The sequence below is a fragment of the Tachyglossus aculeatus genome, chromosome 10, assembly GCF_015852505.1.
Source record: "Tachyglossus aculeatus isolate mTacAcu1 chromosome 10, mTacAcu1.pri, whole genome shotgun sequence".
NCBI lineage: Eukaryota > Metazoa > Chordata > Mammalia > Monotremata > Tachyglossidae > Tachyglossus > Tachyglossus aculeatus.
Window position 1 is genome coordinate 59,388,693 of NC_052075.1, and position 18,899 is coordinate 59,407,591.

Here is an 18,899-nt window from a genome sequence, read left to right on the forward strand (position 1 = left end):
CCCTTATTTTACTTTATAAAAACGTCTGGCAGATGAGGAGGGAAAGTGTCGAGCTGGAGACAGGGCGGCTGGGGGCCTCAGAGCCATCACCTCCCCGACGCTTGGTGCTGCATTTTGCCCTTATTTTATTTTATAAAAACGTCTGACAGTTAGACGAGGAGGGAAAGTGTCAAAGCTGGAGACAGGGCGGCTGGGGCCTATAAGCCATCCCCTCCCCGACGCTTGGTGCTGCATTTTGCCTTTATTTATTTTATAAAAACGTCCAACAGTTAGACGAGGAGGGAAAGTGTCAAGCTGGAGACAGGGCGGCCAGGGCCTCAGAGCCGTCCCCTCCCTGACGCTTGGTGCTGCATTTTGCCTTTATTTTATAAAAACGTCTGACAGTTGAGGAGGGAAAGTGTCAAGCTGGAGACAGGGCGGCTGGGGGCCTCAGAGCCATCACCTCCCCGACGCTTGGTGCCGCATTTTGCCCTTGTTTTATTTTATAAAAACGTCTCACAGGCAGACGAGGAGGGAAAGTGTCAAGCTGGAGACAGGGCGGCCGGGGCCTCAGAGCCGTCCCCTCCCCGACGCTTGGTGCTGCATTTTGCCTTTATTTTATTTATTTTATAAAAACGTCTGACAGATGAGGACGGAAAGTGTCAAGCTGGAGACGGGGCGGCTGGGGGCCTCACAGCCATCCCCTCCCCAACGCTTGGTGCTGCATTTTGCCCTTATTTTATAAAAACGTCTTACAGGCAGACAAGGCGGGAAAGTGTCAAGCTGGAGACAGGGCGGCTGGGGCCTCAGAGCCGTCACCTCCCCGACGCTTGGTGCTGCATTTTGCCTTTATTTTATTTATTTTATAAAAACGTCTGGCAGATGAGGAGGGAAAGTGTCCAGCTGGAGACAGGGCGGCTGGGGGCCTCAGAGCCATCACCTCCCCGACGCTTGGTGCTGCATTTTGCCCTTATTTTATTTTATAAAAACGTCTTACAGCCAGACGAGGAGGGAAAGTGTCAAGCTGGAGACAGGGCGGCCGGGGCCTCAGAGCCGTCCCCTCCCCGACACTTGGTGCTGCATTTTGCCTTTATTTTCTTTATTTTATAAAAACGTCTTGCAGATGAGGAGGGAGAGTGTCGAGCTGGAGACAGGGTGGCTGGGGGCCTCAGAGCCGTCACCTCCCTGACACTTGGTGCCTCATTTTGCCCTTATTTTATTTTATAAAAACGTCTTACAGGCAGACGGGGAGGGAAAGTGTCAAGCTGGAGACAGGGCGGCCGGGGCCTCAGAGCCGTCACCTCCCCGACGCTTGGTGCTGCATTTTGCCCTTATTTCATTTTATAAAAACGTCTCACAGGCAGACGAGGAGGGAAAGTGTCAAGCTGGAGACGGCGGCCGGGGCCTCAGAGCCGTTCCCTCCCCGACACTTGGTGCTGCATTTTGCCTTTATTTTATTTATTTTATAAAAACGTCTGACAGATGAGGAGGGAAAGTGTCCAGCTGGAGACAGGGCGGCTGGGGGCCTCAGAGCCGTCACCTCTCCATCGCTTGGTGCTGCATTTTGCCCTTATTTTATTTTATAAAAACGTCTCACAGGCAGACGAGGAGGGAAAGTGTCAAGCTGGAGACAGGGCGGCCGGGGCCTCAGAGCCGTCCCCTCCCCGACGCCTGGTGCTGCATTTTGCCTTTATTTTATTTTATAAAAACACTTGACAGACGAGGAGGGAAAGTGTCAAGCTGGAGACAGGGCGGCCGGGGCCTCAGAGCCGTCCCCTCCCCGATGCTCGGTGCTGCATTTTGCCCTTATTTTATTTTATAAAAACGTCTGACAGGCAGGAGAGGAGGGAAAGTGTCAAGCTGGAGACAGGGCGGCTGGGGCCTCAGAGCCGTCCCCTCCCCCATTTTGGCATTTCCGAGGATGGCCTGGGTATGGAGCGGTGCCCGCTGGCAGCCGGTTAGGGGCCTGGACCAGTCCGGGGGCCTCAGTCTCCTCCCCGACCATTCGGGCTGGAGTGGCAGGGAGAGTCCCCCTGAAGGGGTTGGACTCCTTACTCCCGCCCGGCCCCACGGGCCCGGGTCAAACCCCAAGGAGGAGAGATCCTCGTCGGCCGCGGGGCCAGAGCCGTCCGGCAAACGGCAGGGCCGGGGGGGTGGTCACAGCGCCAGCACCGAGGAGAACACGGCCGCACCTGTCAGGGTGACACCACCGGGACCGTGAGGCGCCGGGAGCGCGTGTCCCCCGCCGGACAGACTCCCCCGGCCCCCGCCGCGGCCCGGACACTCACTCTTGGGGCTGCTCGGGCCCTCGGCCTCGGGCACCTTCCAGTCCAGCTTGCGGCCTTTCTCGTACAGGGCCTTGAGCACCTTGCGGAACTCCTCGGGCTCCCGGCCGTGGCGGCTCAGGTCCAGGTACTTGCGGTACAGCTGCAGCGCCGTGCGGGCGTCCTCGATGCTGTCGTGGGTCTCGCTTTGGATCTTCAGGTCTGGGGGAGGGGTGAGACCTCACGGGGAGCCCACCCTGGCCCGGAGGACCCCTTTCCGGCCTGCCCCTCGGCTCCCACGGGGTGCAGCCGCCGGCCCCCTCCAGTCGGGTTTCCCCACGCCCGGCTTGGGCCCTCGGGTCCCGACCGCCATCTGATCCCGTGACTCGTCTGGGAGAGCTCCAGGCGGAAGTCCCGCTGACACCTCACACCCAACGTGTCCAAAACCAAACTCTTCATCCCCCTGCCAGCCCTCCTCCCCTCTTCCCGATGTCCCCATCACCGCTGACAACGCTGCCGTGCCCCAGGAAGTGAAGCCGGGAACCTCGGGTCATCGTCAGCCCTCCCCCTGCCCCACCATTCAGCTCCCGCAACCCATCACTCTCCGAATCTCTAAATCCTCCCGCGGCTCTGACCAAACCGCCACTTCCCAGTCCGAGCATCAGTCAGGGCCTACCTACCGCCTCAGCCTGTCCCCCTGAAGCCCACACTCCCCACGGCTGCCCGGACCGTCTCCCTGCAGCACAGTTCGGCAACCCCCCTCTTCTCTCCCCAGACACTTCCCCCGGTTGCCCCCGTCCCTCCATAAGCACAAACTACCAGCCATCGGCTCGGCTTCCAGGCGGTCCCCCAAAATCAAAAATCCACCAGCCACAGCTCTCCCCATCTCCTACTTGGACCGAACACCCTGTGGGATAACGACTGTGTCCGACCTGATTACCCTGTATCGTCCCACCACTTAACAAACATTTTCCCCGTCGTCTTAGTACAGTGCTCTGCACACAGTAAGCGCTCAATAAATACGATTGATTGATTGATTGAAGGCCCACCTCCTCCAAGAGGCCTTCCCTGACTAAGCCCTCCTTTCCTCCCACTCCCTTCTGCGCCACCATGACTTGCTCCCTTCACACATCCCCGTCCCAGCCCCACGGCACTTATGTACGTATCTGTAATTTACCTATTTCTATTAACGTCTGTCTCACCCTCTAGACTTTAAGCTCACTGTGGGCAGGGAACATGTCTGCCTTTAGAGTGTACTCTCCCAAGTGCTTAGTACAATGCTCTGCCCACAGTAAGTGACCAATAAATACGATTGACTGACTGGACTAATAATGATGATAATAGTCTCGAGAGCCCTCCGAAAATCCCACCTCCCCCAGGTGGGATTAAGCCTCAGCGCTCGAGTCCCATTTGGCCCTTAAATATTTCCTTGCTAGTCTCGGCACTCTGTGCTGATGTGTGCTTCTGTTTGAAGGGCCAGTTTTTTTATATCAGCTATATATCGGCTGAGATAATTGGGCTACTCTCTGTTCTCCTTCCCTTCCCCACAGCACCTGTATATATGTATGTATGTTTGTACATATTTATTACTCTATTTATTTTACTTGTACATATCTATTCTATTTATTTTACTTTGTTAGCATGTTTGGTTTTGTTCTCCGTCTCCCCCTTTTAGACTGTGAGCCCACTGTTGGGTAGGGACTGTCTCTATATGTTGCCAACTTGGACTTCCCAAGCGCTTAGTCCAGTGCTCTGCACAGAGTAAGCGCTCAATAAATACGATTGATTGATTGATTGATTGTTCTGCCCTTCTTCTTCCTCCTGCTCCCACTGGGTGTAGGCTGGCCTCCCCCATGACACCATGAGCTCCCAAAGGGCAAGGGCCACATATTTATTACTCTATTTATTTATTTTACTTGTACATATCTATTCTATTTATTTTACTTTGTTAGCATGTTTGGTTTTGTTCTCCGTCTCCCCCTTTTAGACTGTGAGCCCACTGCGGGGTAGGGACCGTCTCTATATGTTGCCAACTTGGACTTCCCAAGCGCTTAGTACAGTGCTCTGCACACAGTAAGCGCTCAATAAATACGATTGATTGATTGATTGATTGATTGATTGATTGTTCTGCCCTTGTTCTTCCTCCTGCTCCCACTGGGTGTAGGCTGGCCTCCCCCATGACACCGTGAGCTCCCAAAGGGCAAGGGCCACATATTTATTACTCTATTTATTTTACTTGTCCATATCTATTCTATTTATTTTATTTTGTTAGTATGTTTGGTTCTGTTCTCTGTCTCCCCCTTTTAGACTGTGAGCCCACTGTTGGGTAGGGACTGTCTCTATATGTTGCCAACTTGGACTTCCCAAGTGCTTAGTGCAGTGCTCTGCACACAGTAAGCGCTCAATAGATACGATTGATTGATTGATTGATTGTTCTGCCCTTGTTCTTCCTCCTGCTCCCACTGGGTGTAGGCTGGCCTCCCGCATGACACCGTGAGCTCCCAAAGGGCAAGGGCCACATATTTATTACTCTATTTATTTATTTTACTTGTACATATCTATTCTATTTTATTTTGTTAGTATGTTTGGTTTTGTTCTCCGTCTCCCCCTTTTAGACTGTGAGCCCACTGTTGGGTAGGGACCGTCTCTATATGTTGCCAACTTGGACTTCCCAAGTGCTTAGTACAGTGCTCTGCACATAGTAAGCGCTCAATAAATACGATTGATTGATTGATTGCTCTGGCTGCCAATGTGCCAACCCCGGTGCTCGCGCCCCAGCCCCGCCGGTCTGCAGGTCACTCACCCAGGAAGTACCAGGCGAGGAAGCGCAGGGAGATCATCCGCTTGCGAGGAATGTGGAACAGGTAGACCGTGTCCAGCACCTGGTCTCTGGGCACCTGGTCGGGCCCGGGGAAGGTGGGAGAGGAGTGGGCGGGGGTTTGGGGGCTCTGGCCTCGCCCGGCCCCCCACCTCCGGTGTCTCCCCCGCCACCTCCCCGCACCATGAGGTTGATGACCCGGAAATCCTTCTGCAGGCCGTGGCCCACGAACTTGACCCCGCTGTCAATGAGGAAGCGCAGCTTCAGGTAAGTGGATTTGAGGGTGGTCAGGTGCTTGGAGGAGATCTTGGCATCCAGGTCGCCCGGCTTGATCCCGGAGTACTGCGTCAGGTAGTCCACCACCTGGGGCGAGCGGCAGGTGAGCGGGGCCGGCACCGAGGCCGCAGCCCCCCGCCGGGCACACCCACCCCGCGGCACACCTGCTCCTGCGTGGAGATGTAGTCATCGATGAAGGGGATCCCCTCGCTGGGGCCCTGGCCCCGCACACAGGTGATCCTGGCCACGGACATCTGGCTCGGTTTGATGGTGGACTTGGTGCCGTCGCTCCGCAGCTCGGCCTCCTCCTGCGCCGGAGCGGCGGCGGGGGCACGGTTCAGAGGCGTCCCCACCCAAATCCCCCGCCCGCACGCCCCGCCGCTCACCTCATTGAGGGTCACAAACTCGGCGTCCAGCCCCACCAGGTCCCCGGCCTGCGGCATCTCGCTCAGCATGAGGGGGATGAAGGTGGCGTGGGTCTTGCGCTGCTTGCGGGCCAGAGAGGCTTCGGCCAGCAGCACGCTGGCCTCGATCGGGTTCTTGACTGGAGGATGGAAGGGAGGCAGCTGGGGGGTGGGGGAAGCGGCGGAGGGGGAGGGCAGGTTGGAAGGAAGGAGGGCAAGCGGGCCGGGAAATCCCCGAAGGAACCGACCGGGGCCCGCGGAGGAGGCGGGGTGAGGGAGAGGGGCTGAAAGCAGAGTGGTGGCCAAGGGCCGAGGAGACTCAGAAGGGACAAGGACCGATGGGATCCAGGGAACAGCCCGGGGGGACAGCTGGGCCCAGGCAGAAAAAGCAGGGGGCGGAGGGACTGGGCCTGGAATGCCCTCCCTCTGCCCATCCGCCAAGCTAGCGCTCTTCCTCCCTTCAAGGCCCGGCTGAGAGCTCACCTCCTCCAGGAGGCCTTCCCAGACTAAGCCCCCTCCTTCCTCTCCCCCTCGTCCCCCCTCCATCCCCCCATCTTACCTCCCTCCCTTCCCCACAGCACCTGTATATATGTATATATGTTTGTACATATTTTTTTACTCTATTTATTTGTTTAATTTATTTGTACATATCTATTCTATTTATTTTATTTTGTTAGTATGTTTGGTCTCCGTCTCCCCCTTTTAGACTGTGAGCCCACTGTTGGGTAGGGACTGTCTCTATATGTTGCCAATTTGTACTTCCCAAGCGCTTAGTACAGTGCTCTGCACATAGTAAGCGCTCAATAAATACGACTGATGATGATGATGATGACTATCGGGGGCAAAGGAGCACCTCCTTGGGGGATTCTGGCATCAGCTGGGTGGGCGGCACAGAGTCCCAGCCCAACGCCCACCCTGTTGGCCACCTCTGAGCCACTCTGGCTGGGGTCTGGCACTACGGGGCCTTAAGGGAGCCCCCCAACCAAACCAGAGGCCTCAGTCGTCCGTCCCCCCCGCCGCTGGCCAGGCTGCTGACCCCCCTGCACCCCTCCCGGGCGGACGGACGCGTAAACGCACACGCATACACACGCACTGCTCAGGTTGTATTTGGTGTTGAGGTTCCTCTTGACATAGTACAGGATGGCCGGCACCTTCCAGTTCATGTCGAACTGCACTGCCTCACACTGCGGGAGCCAGGGGTCACTACCCCGCCTGCCTCTCGCCCCGTTAGCTCATCTCTCACCAGCCTCCGCCTACCCCTCGCCCGCCTCTGCCCCCTTCGGCTCTTCCCTCCCATCTCCCCCTCTGGCTACTTTATCCCGTCCCGTGCCAGCCCCTGCCTGCCCCTCGCCTGGCCCTGCCCCGGGGGCAGAACGGGGCCAGGCTTCAGGCCCCTTCCCGCTGCCACCGACCTGGTCCACGGGCTCAATGAGGAAGTCGTTGAATAGATACCACTGCTGGTGGGTGACACCCTACGGGAAGGAGAGGGTCCGGGGGAGGCTGGAGCAGGGCACCGGGCTCTCGCCACAGGGCACCTCCCTACCCTCTGCAGTCAGTCCACCCCACACCCTCGCTTCCCTGCCCCGCTGCGGCCAACCCACCCCGTGCCCTCTGCCGTCCTGCCCCTCTGTCCCCTGCAGCCGACCCACCCGACGGCCTGTCTGTCCCTCTCCACCCTCTGCAGCCAGCCCGCCCCGCGCCCTCACCTCCTTCCGCTGGTGGTAGGTCTCCCCCACCTTGATGTGCCCCGCCAGGCTACCCCCTGTGCGGGGGTCCAGGACGTGCACGACCGTGGCCATCAGGTCATACAGGCAGACCCCCTCTTCTGCCTCCGCCTCCGCCTCGCTCCGCTGCCAGGGAGACCCCAGGGCCACTGAGTCGTGCGGGTGGGGGGAACCCTGGGTCCTCTGAGGCGCGGGAGAGGGGAGACCCCGGGGCCGCTGAGCCGCTGGCAGAGAGGGAGGGAGGGAGGGAGCATGGATGCGGTGGGGGGGGAGGGTCTACGGGGAGGAGACGGAGCGGAGCGGTCGCAGTAGAGGCAGGGCCCACCGCCCACCTGTCCGCGGGGTGCCCAGTCGCTGATGTCCAGCTCCTTGCCCTTGCTGAGCCGCATGCGAAGGGAGTAGGGCAGCCAGACATCCCTCAGCTCCTCCACGGAAGGAAGCGGCGGCCCCCGAGCCGAGCTCCCCAGCTCCTTCCTGCCAAGATAAGGCGGGGGCGGCGGTGGGGCGGGCGGGCGGTCCGCCCGAGGGTCCTCCCAGCCCGCGGGCGCCTCGGGAACGGCCACTTACCAGTCGGCCAGGGCCCGCTCCTTGCTCTGGGGGAGGCCCTGCCCTCCCCGCCCCCCACGCCGCACGGCCTTCTGGAAAGCAAACTGGGGCGAAGAGTGGACAGGGTGAGGCCCGCAGACAGCTCAGCCAGGGTGGGCCCCAGCAGCCTCGGCCCCCGGTCCTCCGGCCCCGCCGCGGGGCTTCCTCGGGCCGCCCGGGGCCTGCCACGTGGACGCTCGGGGGCCGAGGGGATGGGCGAGCCAAGAGCCAGGGTCCACCGATCCCCCCCCCCTCCACAACCGAACGCCTCACCTCCGCCTGCATCTTCCAGAAATCGGCCTCCTTGGAACTGTTCACCTCGCAGTTGATGACCAGGACGTCGGGCAGTCGGCGGATGTTTCGGGTCTGGACCTGTTAGTGGAGTCAGCGGGTCCCCTGTGAGGGCCCGGCCCCACCCGGGTGACCCCCTCCCGCCCCCCGCCCCCCAGCTCACCGACGGCTGGTATCTCTCGCAGTTCTCGCACCAGGCCTGCGTGCTCTGCTCCAGGCAGATGCTCCTCTTTAACACCTGGGCGAAGTCGTAGTCTTTCCCGGCCTTGTCTGAGGGGAGCCGGGGGGGGTCACTTTCCCGGGCCCCGGGCCTCTGGTCCCCACCCCCGGCCACCCCCACCCGGCCCCGCGCCACCCCGTACCGGCGCCGCCGCCGCCCTCGGGATAAGAGAGTGTGAACAGCAGGGTGGACGAGACGCGCACGGTCTCCTGGCCACAGCGACACAAGCTGCAGTTCTCCACCTCGCAGCTGAACAGCTGCCCGATGACCGAGTCCCCCGACGAGGCCAGGCTGCCGGCCGGGAGCAGGCGGTGGTCCGGAGAGAGAGACGGGGCAGAGGTAGGAAGACGGGGAAGGGGAGGAGAGGGGGCGATGGTGACGGGTGAGGCCGAGGGCCGATCTCCCCCGCCGCGGCCCCGGGCGGGCCCTACCTGGAGGCGGCCCCGCGGTAGGCCTGCGGCCCCTCCTGCTCCTGCATGTCCTGGTGCAGCTGGGTGAGCACGAAGCGGTTCCAGCGCTGGATGAGCCGGGCCAGGCTGCCCCGGCCCGGGGCCTCGTCCGAGTCGGCCAGGATGAGGCCCAGCGCCGACGCCTCGGGGATGGTGCGGAAGGCGCGCAGGAAGTTGCTGCCCTGGCGGTGGCGGCGTGAGACGGTCAGGGCGGGACCGCCCCCGTCTCCCCGCCCGGGCCCCGGGGCCCCGGGCCCCCTCCCCTCGGACCCACCTGGCAGGGGTCCCCGCGGGACAGGTCCAGCATGTGGAACAGGAAGCCCAGCTCGCAGCCCAGGCAGAACTCCTTCTGGCAGAGGTGGTTCTGCACCAGGCAGCGGACCGGTTCCAGGAAGTACAGCACCTGGGGGAAAGGGGGAGGGCAGCGAGGTTGGCTGGGGGCACCCGCGGCGAGGGGCAGTGAGGGGAAAGGGGCTGGTTGAGGGGGGACACTCAGGGGAAAGGGGCTGGTTGAGGGGGGACAGTGAGGGGAAAGGGGCTGGTTGAGGGGGGACAGTGAAGGGAAAGGAGCCGGGTGGGGCGGGGGCGGCGAGGAGAAGGGAAGGAGAGAAGCGGCCCCGGCCGAGTGGGGCGGGGGACCGACCTGGATCATGCAGTTGCAGTAGGCATTGGGGATGTGGGGCTCCAGGCCGGCGAACAGGGTCTTGTTGTAGTGCTTGAAGTCAAAATCCTCCAGGCCCAGTTTCGAGTATTTGATGGTGACCTGGGGTTGGCCAGCGGCAGGGGTGGCCGGGGGCGGCCTCGGCCCGGCCCGACGCCCACGCTCGCCCGGGCCGGTACGGTACAGCGCTGGGCCCTCAGGAGGTGCTCGGGAACCCCGGTGGGCTAGGCCTCGGGGTCCCGGGCCTCCCGCCCCCCACGGCCCCGGCCCTCGTGGCCCGTTCGGCCGACCCACCTTGCGGTATTTTTTGGCCACCTTGGAGAGGTGCGGCTCCTCCTCCCGGCCAATGGGCGACTCGGGCACCTGGCTGAAGCTGTCCGAGTCACTGTCCAGCTCTTTGAGGCGGTAAGGGATCTGGCGGGGGGAGAGGCGAGGGGTCGGGAGCCGGGGGCCAGGCGGACGCGCCCACCCGGTCGCGAAGCCGGCGGGGAGAGCCGGTCAGGGGGCCGCGGGGGGCCGGGGCCGCACCCACCTGGTTGCGCAGCCGGCTGCGAGGGTTGGGCGCGTAGCCGATGAAGCCGACCTGCTTCATGGTCCGCAGGATCTCTGCCTCTACGGGGGGTGCCCTCCTGCGCCCGGGGCACCCAGCACAGTCCGGACCGGCCCGCCCCGGACCGGCCCGCCCCCGCCCCAGGGGCACAGGAAGGAGGGGGGAGACAGCGGCCACAAGGGCTGGGTCCGGCAGGGTCAGGGGCTCACCGGGGCACGGGGGCCGAGCGGCCGAGGAGCGGCGAGGAGGGGGCTCACCGGGGCGCGGGGGCCGAGCGGTCGGCCGGCCAGTCGGAGAGGAGGCCGTCGCCGGTGAGCGGGACGGGGATGAGCGACAGGGGCAGCAGGTCCTGGCTCCAGTCGAGGGGCGGTAGGGAGTCCACCAGGCAGGGCAGGGCGAACTCCGTCTCGCGGGAGTAGGGGTTGAAGGAGGCCTCGGGGGAGTCGGCCCACAGGTGCACGCAGCCCTCCGCGTCGCCGAAGGCCAGGGCCTGTTTGCTGGCCGACACGTCGAACGTCAGCAACGGCGGCCCCACGGGGTTCACGTGGAAGATGTCGGCCGGGTTGGCCAGGCCCGTGGGCTCGCAGAATTGGCACTGGCCTGGTGTGGGGGGGGACCGCGGTGGGGGGCTGGTCACCGGGAGCCGGAGGGGAGGTCCCTGCCCCATCCCCGCCGTAGACCCCCCCCCCGCCCGCGGCCCCCGATCCGCACCGGTCTGGGAGACGATGGCGAGGCGGGAGGTGTAGGTGGGGATGAAGCGCAGGAAGGCGGGGTCCACGTGCACCTGCAGGGGTGTGACCGAGCGCAGCGTGCGCAGGTCGTACACCTTGAGGAAGCGGTCGCAGGCCAGGCCCCCGGGCCGGCTGGAGAAGCCGCAGGCCGCCAGCAGGTTGCCGTGCACGTCGAAGTCCGACAGGCTGCCCGAGTAGGCGTCCAACTCGTGCTCCGCCTGGCGGGTGCGCGGGTCCCGCAAGGTCACCTGCGGAGCCGAGGGGGGTGGGGAGCGGGGCGCGGTGGGCCGGGGTCGCTGGAGAGGACCGCTCCAGGACAGGATGTGCCCAACGGGGAGGAGGGAGGGAGGCGGCGGCGGCGGCATTTCCGGGCGCTAAGCTGGGCACCCGCTGCTTCACTGGGGCCCCTTAGGTGCCGTATCGGGCACGTGCTGCCAGCTTAGATACCTCCTCAGCACTGTACTGAGCACCTGCTGCTCTACCGGGGACCTCCTAGGTGCTGTCCTGGGCACCTGGTGCTATTCTGGTTGCCGGGCACCTTACTGCCACCTTGGGAAGTACAGAAGGAGGTAAAAAAAGACACGGTTCCTGCCCTGGAGGGGCTTCCGGCCTAAAAGGGAAGACAAAACACCAACACAGAGATGGAGTGACAGCGTGACAACCAAGGGACTGATGGGGGGGGGAGCTCTGGCCAGCGTCCCGCTGGAGCCCAGTAAGGCGGGGGCCAGGGAAATCAATCAATCGTAATTATTAAGTGCTTGCTGTGTGCACAGCACTGTACTGAGCGCTTGGGACGTACAAGTTGGCAACATATAGAGACGGTCCCTGCCCAGCAGTGGGCTCAGATTGTAAACCCCATGCTGAACAGGGACCGTGTCCATCCTTGACTGTCTTGTATCTGTCCTAGCGCTTAAAACAGCACCTGGCACGTGGTAAGCACCTAGCAAGTACCATAAGAAAAAAAAAAAAAAAAGGCGGGGAGGACTGGGGTGGAGGGGTGGGGGAGAATGCGTCTACTGATTCTCTTGTATTGTCTTTTTTTTTTTTAAGGTATCTGTTTAGCGTTTATTAAGAGTCAAGCACAGTTCTAAATACAAATTAACCAGGCCAGACACCGTCCCTGCCCCACCTGGGGCTCACAGTCTAAATAGGAAGCGTACTAAATCCCCATTTTGCGGCTGAGGAAACTGAAGCCCCGAGACGTGAAGTGACTTCCCCTGCTAAGTCACACAGCGGGCAAGTGGCAGAGCTGGGATTAGAACCCAGGTCCTCGGCTCCTCTGGCCTGTACGCTCGTGCCTGTATATTGTTATCGTGGACTCTCCCAAGAGCTTAGTGCAGCGGTCCACACCCAGTAAGCGCTCGATAAATACGACGCTAGGCGACACCGCCTGTCTTCTCCCAAGGGCTTCGTCCAGCGCTCTTACGCACACAGAAATATTCCAGACTGATCGACGGATGAGCCGCGCATCCCAAGACGGCGGCCGGATGGACCATCCCCCTCCCCGGCCCCTGGCAGGACGTCTTCTGAGCGGCTCCTCCCCCAGCCCCTCTGCCCCGAGAAACCCCCCAGTCCCGCCGGAGCCCGGTCTGGGGGGAGGGAGATGTCGAGGGAGTCCTGACGTGTTGTGGGGAAAGGGTGTTGCAGAAACCGGTATGAACGGTGTGTGTGTGTGAATAGCCCATAAGCTTTTATACACCTATAGAGTGTAAGCTTCTTGAGTGTAGGGATGACTCACTTCTCAGCGTTTTCCTTTCCCTGATGCCTCGTACGGAGTCTTCACCCCAGGAGGGTGCGGGACCCACTGACGCCAGCCCAACGCAACAGGTGCTCCCTACAAAGTCTTCTTTATTTCTATTTATTTTGTTAATACGTTTGGTTTTGTTCTCTGTCTCCCCCTTCTAGACTGCGAGCCGCCCACTGTTGGGTAGGGACTGTATATGTTGCCAACTTGTACTTCCCAAGCGCTTAGTCCAGTGCTCGGCACACAGTAAGCGCTCAATCAATACGATTGATTGATTGATTGATTCCGGTATTCTGCTGAATCGCATGGATTTTCAGAGTACTCGGTGGCCAGCGTTCCATCCGCAGCGTGGGTCAGTGGGAAGAGCCCGGGCTCTGGAGTCGGAGGTCGTGGCTTCAAATCCCGGCTCCCCATTTGTCGGCTCTGTGACTTTGGGCAGGTCACTTAATTTCTCCGGGCCTCAGTTACCTCATCTGTAGAACGGGGACTAAGACTGTGAGCCCCCCGTGGGACAACCTGATCACTTTGTAACCTCCCCAGCGCTTAGAACCGTGCTTTGCGCATAGTAAGCGCTCAATAAATGCAATTATTGTTACCATTATTATTATTCCTGCGGGCGTCCCAGCCCCGGCGTGCGTGCGCACACCCTCCCCACTCCCCCGCCACCCGCCATGCAGGGCGGCAAGAGGAAGCCTGGCCACTTTAAGCCTCACCGACATCCTTCTCACCTCGAGCAGACTGTGTCCTCATCCCCCGCACCGGGCTGCCCTTGACACCAAAGACCAGCAGCCCGTCCTGGAAACGCTCTCTAACCTCAGCTTCGCTGTCCTCTCCTGGGCCTCCTCCTAGCTCCGGCCGCTCCTTCACCGGCTCCTCCTCTGCCTCCAGCCCCCTCATTGTGGGGGTCCCCTTAGGCTCAGGTCTGGAGCCCCTTCTCTTCCGCCTCTCCCTCTAGACTGTCAGCTCGCTGGGGGCAGGAAACATATCTACCAACTGTCGTATCGTACTCAAATGCTTAGTACGGTGCTTGGACCACGGTAAGCGTTCAATAAATACCACTGATTGATTGACTGATTCTCCACCTATACCTACTCCCTGACATGGATGACTCTAAAATCTTCCTCGTTCGCCCCAACCTCTCTCCTCCGCCATCTCGCACTTCCGACCTCCGAGACTTCTCTTTGGAGGTCCCATTGACACCTCAGGCTCAATCTGTCCAAAACTCCTCATCCTCCCCAACAAATCTTCTCCCCCACCTCCCTCTCCCTCAGTCTTCCCCATTTCTTAGGTCTTGACGGTATCCTTGACTCCTTTCTCTTTCAGCCCCCAGATTCAGTCAGTCACCAAATCCTGCCGATTTTTCCTCTACACCATCTCCAGAATCCACCCTTCCTCTCCATCTAGGCACACGTTATATCCCACCCTAACCACCACACCGGCTTCCTCGCTGACCTCTCTGCCTCCAGCCTCTCTCCTCTCCAGGAGCAGGCCCAGACAGACTGTTTGGGGACTGATGTTATCTGTGGGTGGGGGCAGAAATTGGCACCTCTGTATCCCCGTGGTGCACCCCCAGGCCAGGCCGCCTGCTGGCATTCGCACCCTTGGTCCCTACCCCCAGTCAGTGACCTCAGCGGGGCTCCCTCACATGGCTCTCTCCCTTCCCCTTTTCAGCACAAGCCCAACAAACTCCCCCTCCCTCTCCCAGCCTTCCCCCGCCGCAAGCCGAGGACCCCGCTCCCAACACCCCCTTCTCTCCAGCTCAGTAAACCGGGTCCCGGCCAGCTCCCGAACCTCGAAGGACCGGATCCACTCGGGCTCCCAGCGCCTTCCTCCCGGCTCTAGCCATGTGGCGGTGGCGGCTGGAGTTTGGCCCCGGTGGACAGGTGCTGGAGGAAGAGCGGCCCCTTCCCCGCGACTCTGGACCCGAAGCCCGCCAGGCCGGCGCGCCGAGGGGCCGACCGACCGGGAAGGCGGGGGCCGATCAGGGAAGGCCTCTCGGGGAAGATGGGATAGGGAAGGGATAGGGGTCGGGGGAGCCCCGGGGCCCGGAGGGTGGGGCCAGCGGTCCCTACCTGGGAGCCCCGGAGGATCCCGGGGGGTGGGGAGCGAGGGGCCGGGGCCTCCCTCGCAGGCGCTCCGTTACCTTGCCAGATGTGTGGCCACAGAAGAAGAAGCGGTTCGACTGCCTCATGATGGTGACTCCGGGCGTCTCAAGGGGGTACTGGGCCGGCGGGGGGGGCGACAAGGGATGGGGGTGAGCTGGGCCGGCCGGTCTGACCGGAGGGGCGGCGAGGAGGTGTGGCCCGGCGCCGGCGCCCTCCCCGCACCTTCTGGGTCTCCTGGACGGTGTTGAGGTCGATCTCGATCAGGTGGCTCTGCAGGCCCGCCACCAGCAGGGTGCTGCTGTCCGTCAGCAGGAGACTGTGCATGTCCTCACCCTCGTCCATGCTGCCGAGCCGGACCCACAGAATGACGGGCGGGAGCGTGAGGCCCGGGGGCAGGGGCCGGCGGCGGGGAGCCCAGGGACACCCGGGGGGACGCCGGGCCTCCGGCCACCCAGCGCTGGAGCCCGCGGGGGCGGGGCCGCCCGGCCACCACTCACAGGTAGTCAAAGGCGATCAGCCCACCCCGGGCCGTGCACTTGAGGTTGTTCTTGGTGAGGAAGAGGACGCCGCTCTCCAGGCTCTGGATCTGCCGGATGTCGTCACTGCAGTTCACCCGGAAGGAGGAGTAGCGCTCCAAGGCGGGGCCGAAGAACGAGGTGGCATGGCCCTGCAAGGCGGGGAGCGGAGCGGTGAACGTAGCAGGGCCCACCTGCCCTGCCATCCCCACTCCCTCTTCAGCTGCCCGGGACTGCAGAGACGTGGCTGGAGACACTGGGGCCCGGGGGCAGGGGGCACGTGGCTGGGGGCACGGGGAGGTCCTGCCCTGCCCACCCTGACTGAGAACATCTCCTTCACCTCCCCTGGGCTGTCCCACCCCTCCCGATGCCTCGGTGGCAGGACCCGGTAAAGGAAAGCCATCCGGTCCAACCCCCCATCTCCCGACAGGCAAGAATTAAGTCCCCCAGAGCAGACGTCTACTCCATCTGACTGCACCCACTTCCTCGGCCCCCTGGACTGTGAGCCCACTGTTGGGTAGGGACTGTCTCTATATGATGCCAATTTGTACTTCCCAAGCGCTTAGTACAGTGCTCTGCACACAGTAAGCGCTCAATAAATACGATTGATAATGATGATGATGATGGTAGCAGGAAGCCCTCTGCAGTGCTTAATACAGAGCTCTGCCCAGGGTAAATTCTCAGTAACGACCACTGATTGCTTGATTGAAAGGCCATCCCATCCCCTCAGTGCCCCCCGCCAGGGGACCCGCCCGCCCGTAGGGCAGGCCTTACCCCGTGGGTGCCCACCCACAGCATCTCCTCGTGCAGGTCGAAGTGGGAGACGGACACGGGCACGCCCACCTCGGCCACGACGCTGTGCAGCTCCGAGTAGACGCCTTCCATGATGTGCACGGAATCGGGCACGGGCAGGGCCTCGAGGGGCACGCCCTCGGCCGCCAGCTCCACGTTCTGCAGCAGGCTGGGGCTCAGGTGGGCCCCCAAAGCCGGGTCCAGCCCCGGGTCCAGGGCCGGGTCCAGGGCCGGGTGCAGGCCCGACGTGTACTCGGCCAGTCCCGCATCCAGGCCCTCGAAGTTCATGGCGGCGACGGCGGCAGCGGAGCGCCCTTCAGCAGCACGGCTCCCCCGGCCCGAGGGCAGACATCCGGGTTAGCTGGGGGGGCCCAGGTCATGAGGCGGGGGGTGAGCCCATCACTGGCTCTGCACATTTCATCTTTCCCTCTACTCCCCCCCCCTCCTCCCCAAAAACTCCTCATCCCTTCTCCCCACTTCACCATCCCCATGTTCCGCTCCCCATACTGCAGGCTTCCTGTCCCCCTTCCCATCCCACCTCCCCTCCCAGTCCCATAGGCTCCATCTCCTCCCCATCCCACAACCCCATTTTTTTTTTAAATGGCATTCGTTAAGCGCTTACTACGTGCAAAGCACTGTTCTAAGCGCTGGGGGGATACAAGGTGATCAGGTTGTCCCACGTGGGGCTCACAGTCTTGATCCCCATTTTACAGAGGAGGGAACTGAGGCTCAGAGAAGTTAAGTGACTTGCCCAAGGTCACACGGCAGACGTGTGGCAGAGTCGGCATTCGAACCCATGACCTCTGACTCCCAAGCCCGGGCTCTTTCCACTGAGCCACGCTGCATTTTACTTCCTCCTCCCCTCCCATTCCCCCCATTTCTACCACCTCCTCCTCCTCCACCAGCGCTTGGAACAGTGCTTGGCACAGAGTAAGCGCTCAGCAAATACCATCACCGCCAACTGGTACTTCCCAAGCGCTTAGTCCAGTGCTCTGCACACAGTAAGCGCTCACTACATACGATTGATTGATTGATCATCATCACCTCAAGCCCTCTAGGCCTACGAGTTGACCCCCTTGCCCTCTGACTGTGAGCCCACTATTGGGTAGGGCCTGTCTCTATATGTTGCCAACTTGGACTTCCCAAGCGCTTAGTACAGTGCTCTGCACACAGTAAGCGCTCAGTAAATACGATTGATGATGATGATGGCCAGTTACCTGATTGATGTTTCCTACCCAGAGTCCTCGGTGGAAAAACTCGGGAGGGGCTCGGTTACCCAGCAGCCTTTGGGAAAAACAGGAAAAGTGGCTTCTGGTTGGGGAGACATGGTGGGAGAGGGTCACTTTTCCTGAATCCTTTGGGGAGGGCAATGAGGATCGGTTACCCAAAATCCTCTGGGGGAACCAGAGGGCTACGGTACCCAGAATCCTCTAGGGCTACAGAAGAGGTCAACTACCCAGAATCCTCTGGGGGGGTGGCTACCCAGAATCCTCTCGTCTGGGCAACAAGGCGGGAGGTGCCCAAGATCCCTTTCTGGGGGGTCTGGATCGGGACCGAGAGGGGGGCATCACCCACAAATGTCGGTTGGGTTTGGCTCCAGACGTCGGGAAGGCGATGGCTGCCCATGCCCGGCCATTGGGCCCTCGGGAGCTCCAATTTCCCCGCTTTTCTCTCACGCCATCGCCTCAACCTAACCCTAAGTCTCTTCGGGCCGTCCCGCGGTCCAATCATAAAGGGCCGCAGAGCGCTCAGGCCAATCAGGAAAGAGTAGAGGCGGGCTGGAAAAGGGAGGCGGAATCCAACTCCTCACTCGGCTTCGGGGAGGCAAGTTTGGCTGAGAGCGCAGGCTACGGGTCGCCGTGGGGGCCGTCAATCAGTCCATCAATCGTATTTATTGAGCGCTTACTGTGTGCAGAGCACTGTCCTAAGCGCTTGGGAAGAAATCAATCAATCGTATTTATTGAGCGCTTATTGTGTGCAGAGCACTGTACTAAGCGCTTGGGAAGTACAGGTTGGCAACATATAGGGACAGTCCCTACCCAACAGTGGGCTCACAGTCTAGAAAGGGGGAGACAGAGAACAAAACCAAACATATTAACAAAATAAAATCAATCAATCAATCAATCGTATTTATCGAGCAGTTACTATGTGCAGAGCACTGTACTAAGCGCTTGGGAAGTACAAGTTGGCAACATATAGAGACAGTCCCTACCCAACAGTGGGCTCACAGTCTAGAAGGGGGAGACAGAGAACAAAACCAAACATATTAACAAAATAAAATCAATCAATCAATCAATCAATCGTATTTATTGAGTGCTTACTGTGTGCAGAGCACTGTACTAAGCGCTTGGGAAGTACAAGTTGGCAACATATAGAGACAGTCCCTACCCAACAGTGGGCTCACAGTCTAGAAGGGGGAGACAGAGAACAAAACCAAACATATTAACAAAATAAAATCAATCAATCAATCAATCAATCGTATTTATTGAGTGCTTACTGTGTGCAGAGCACTGTACTAAGCGCTTGGGAAGTACAAGTTGGCAACATATAGAGACAGTCCCTACCCAACAGTGGGCTCACAGTCTAGAAGGGGGAGACAGAGAACAAAACCAAACATATTAACAAAATAAAATCAATCAATCAATCAATCAATCGTATTTATTGAGCGCTTACTGTGTGCAGAGCACTGTACTAAGCTCTTGGGAAGTACAAGTTGGCAACATCTAGAGACAGTCCCTACCCAACAGTGGGCTCACAGTCTAGAAGGGGGAGACAGAGAACAAAACCAAAC

The 18,899-nt window shown here is 60.6% G+C and overlaps 1 protein-coding gene across 2 annotated transcripts; it reads right to left on the reverse strand.

Annotated features, from left to right (window-relative positions):
• Nucleotides 1–1,773: 1,773 nt before the first annotated feature.
• Nucleotides 1,774–17,770, reverse strand: PAN2 (poly(A) specific ribonuclease subunit PAN2). 2 transcript variants are annotated; one of them, XM_038752336.1, is made up of 27 exons: nucleotides 17,684–17,770; nucleotides 17,326–17,392; nucleotides 16,091–16,469; nucleotides 15,299–15,468; nucleotides 15,024–15,144; nucleotides 14,840–14,917; nucleotides 10,933–11,200; nucleotides 10,479–10,821; nucleotides 10,204–10,300; nucleotides 9,966–10,085; nucleotides 9,654–9,773; nucleotides 9,285–9,413; nucleotides 8,993–9,192; nucleotides 8,704–8,852; nucleotides 8,505–8,611; nucleotides 8,324–8,422; nucleotides 8,033–8,115; nucleotides 7,798–7,939; nucleotides 7,448–7,591; nucleotides 7,154–7,213; nucleotides 6,835–6,925; nucleotides 5,724–5,881; nucleotides 5,502–5,645; nucleotides 5,245–5,424; nucleotides 5,047–5,140; nucleotides 2,268–2,465; nucleotides 1,774–2,171 (listed from the first exon to the last, which is right to left on the reverse strand). In XM_038752336.1, exons 3-27 carry the CDS (start codon nucleotides 16,394–16,396, stop codon nucleotides 2,137–2,139), a joined length of 3,636 nt encoding a protein of 1,211 aa, XP_038608264.1. In that variant the 5' UTR covers nucleotides 16,397–16,469; nucleotides 17,326–17,392; nucleotides 17,684–17,770; the 3' UTR covers nucleotides 1,774–2,136. The 2 variants fall into 2 exon arrangements, with proteins under 2 accessions (XP_038608264.1, XP_038608265.1); XM_038752337.1 differs by lacking the exon at nucleotides 17,684–17,770 and having other exon boundaries at nucleotides 10,933–11,170; nucleotides 17,326–17,669.
• Between the last annotated feature and the right edge of the window lie 1,129 nt (nucleotides 17,771–18,899).

Excerpts from the sequence above, each read along its gene's own strand:
- PAN2 (XM_038752336.1), bottom strand. The coding sequence starts at position 16,396 with ATGAACTTCGAGGGCCTGGATGCGGGACTGGCCGAGTACACGTCGGGC. Across the intron at positions 10,301-10,478 it reads CGCTCGGCCCCCGCGCCCCG|GAGGGCACCCCCCGTAGAGG; the intron begins GTGAGCCCCCTC and ends CCCCGGGCGCAG. Across the intron at positions 7,214-7,447 it reads CCTACCACCAGCGGAAGGAG|GGTGTCACCCACCAGCAGTG; the intron begins GTGAGGGCGCGG and ends TCCTTCCCGTAG.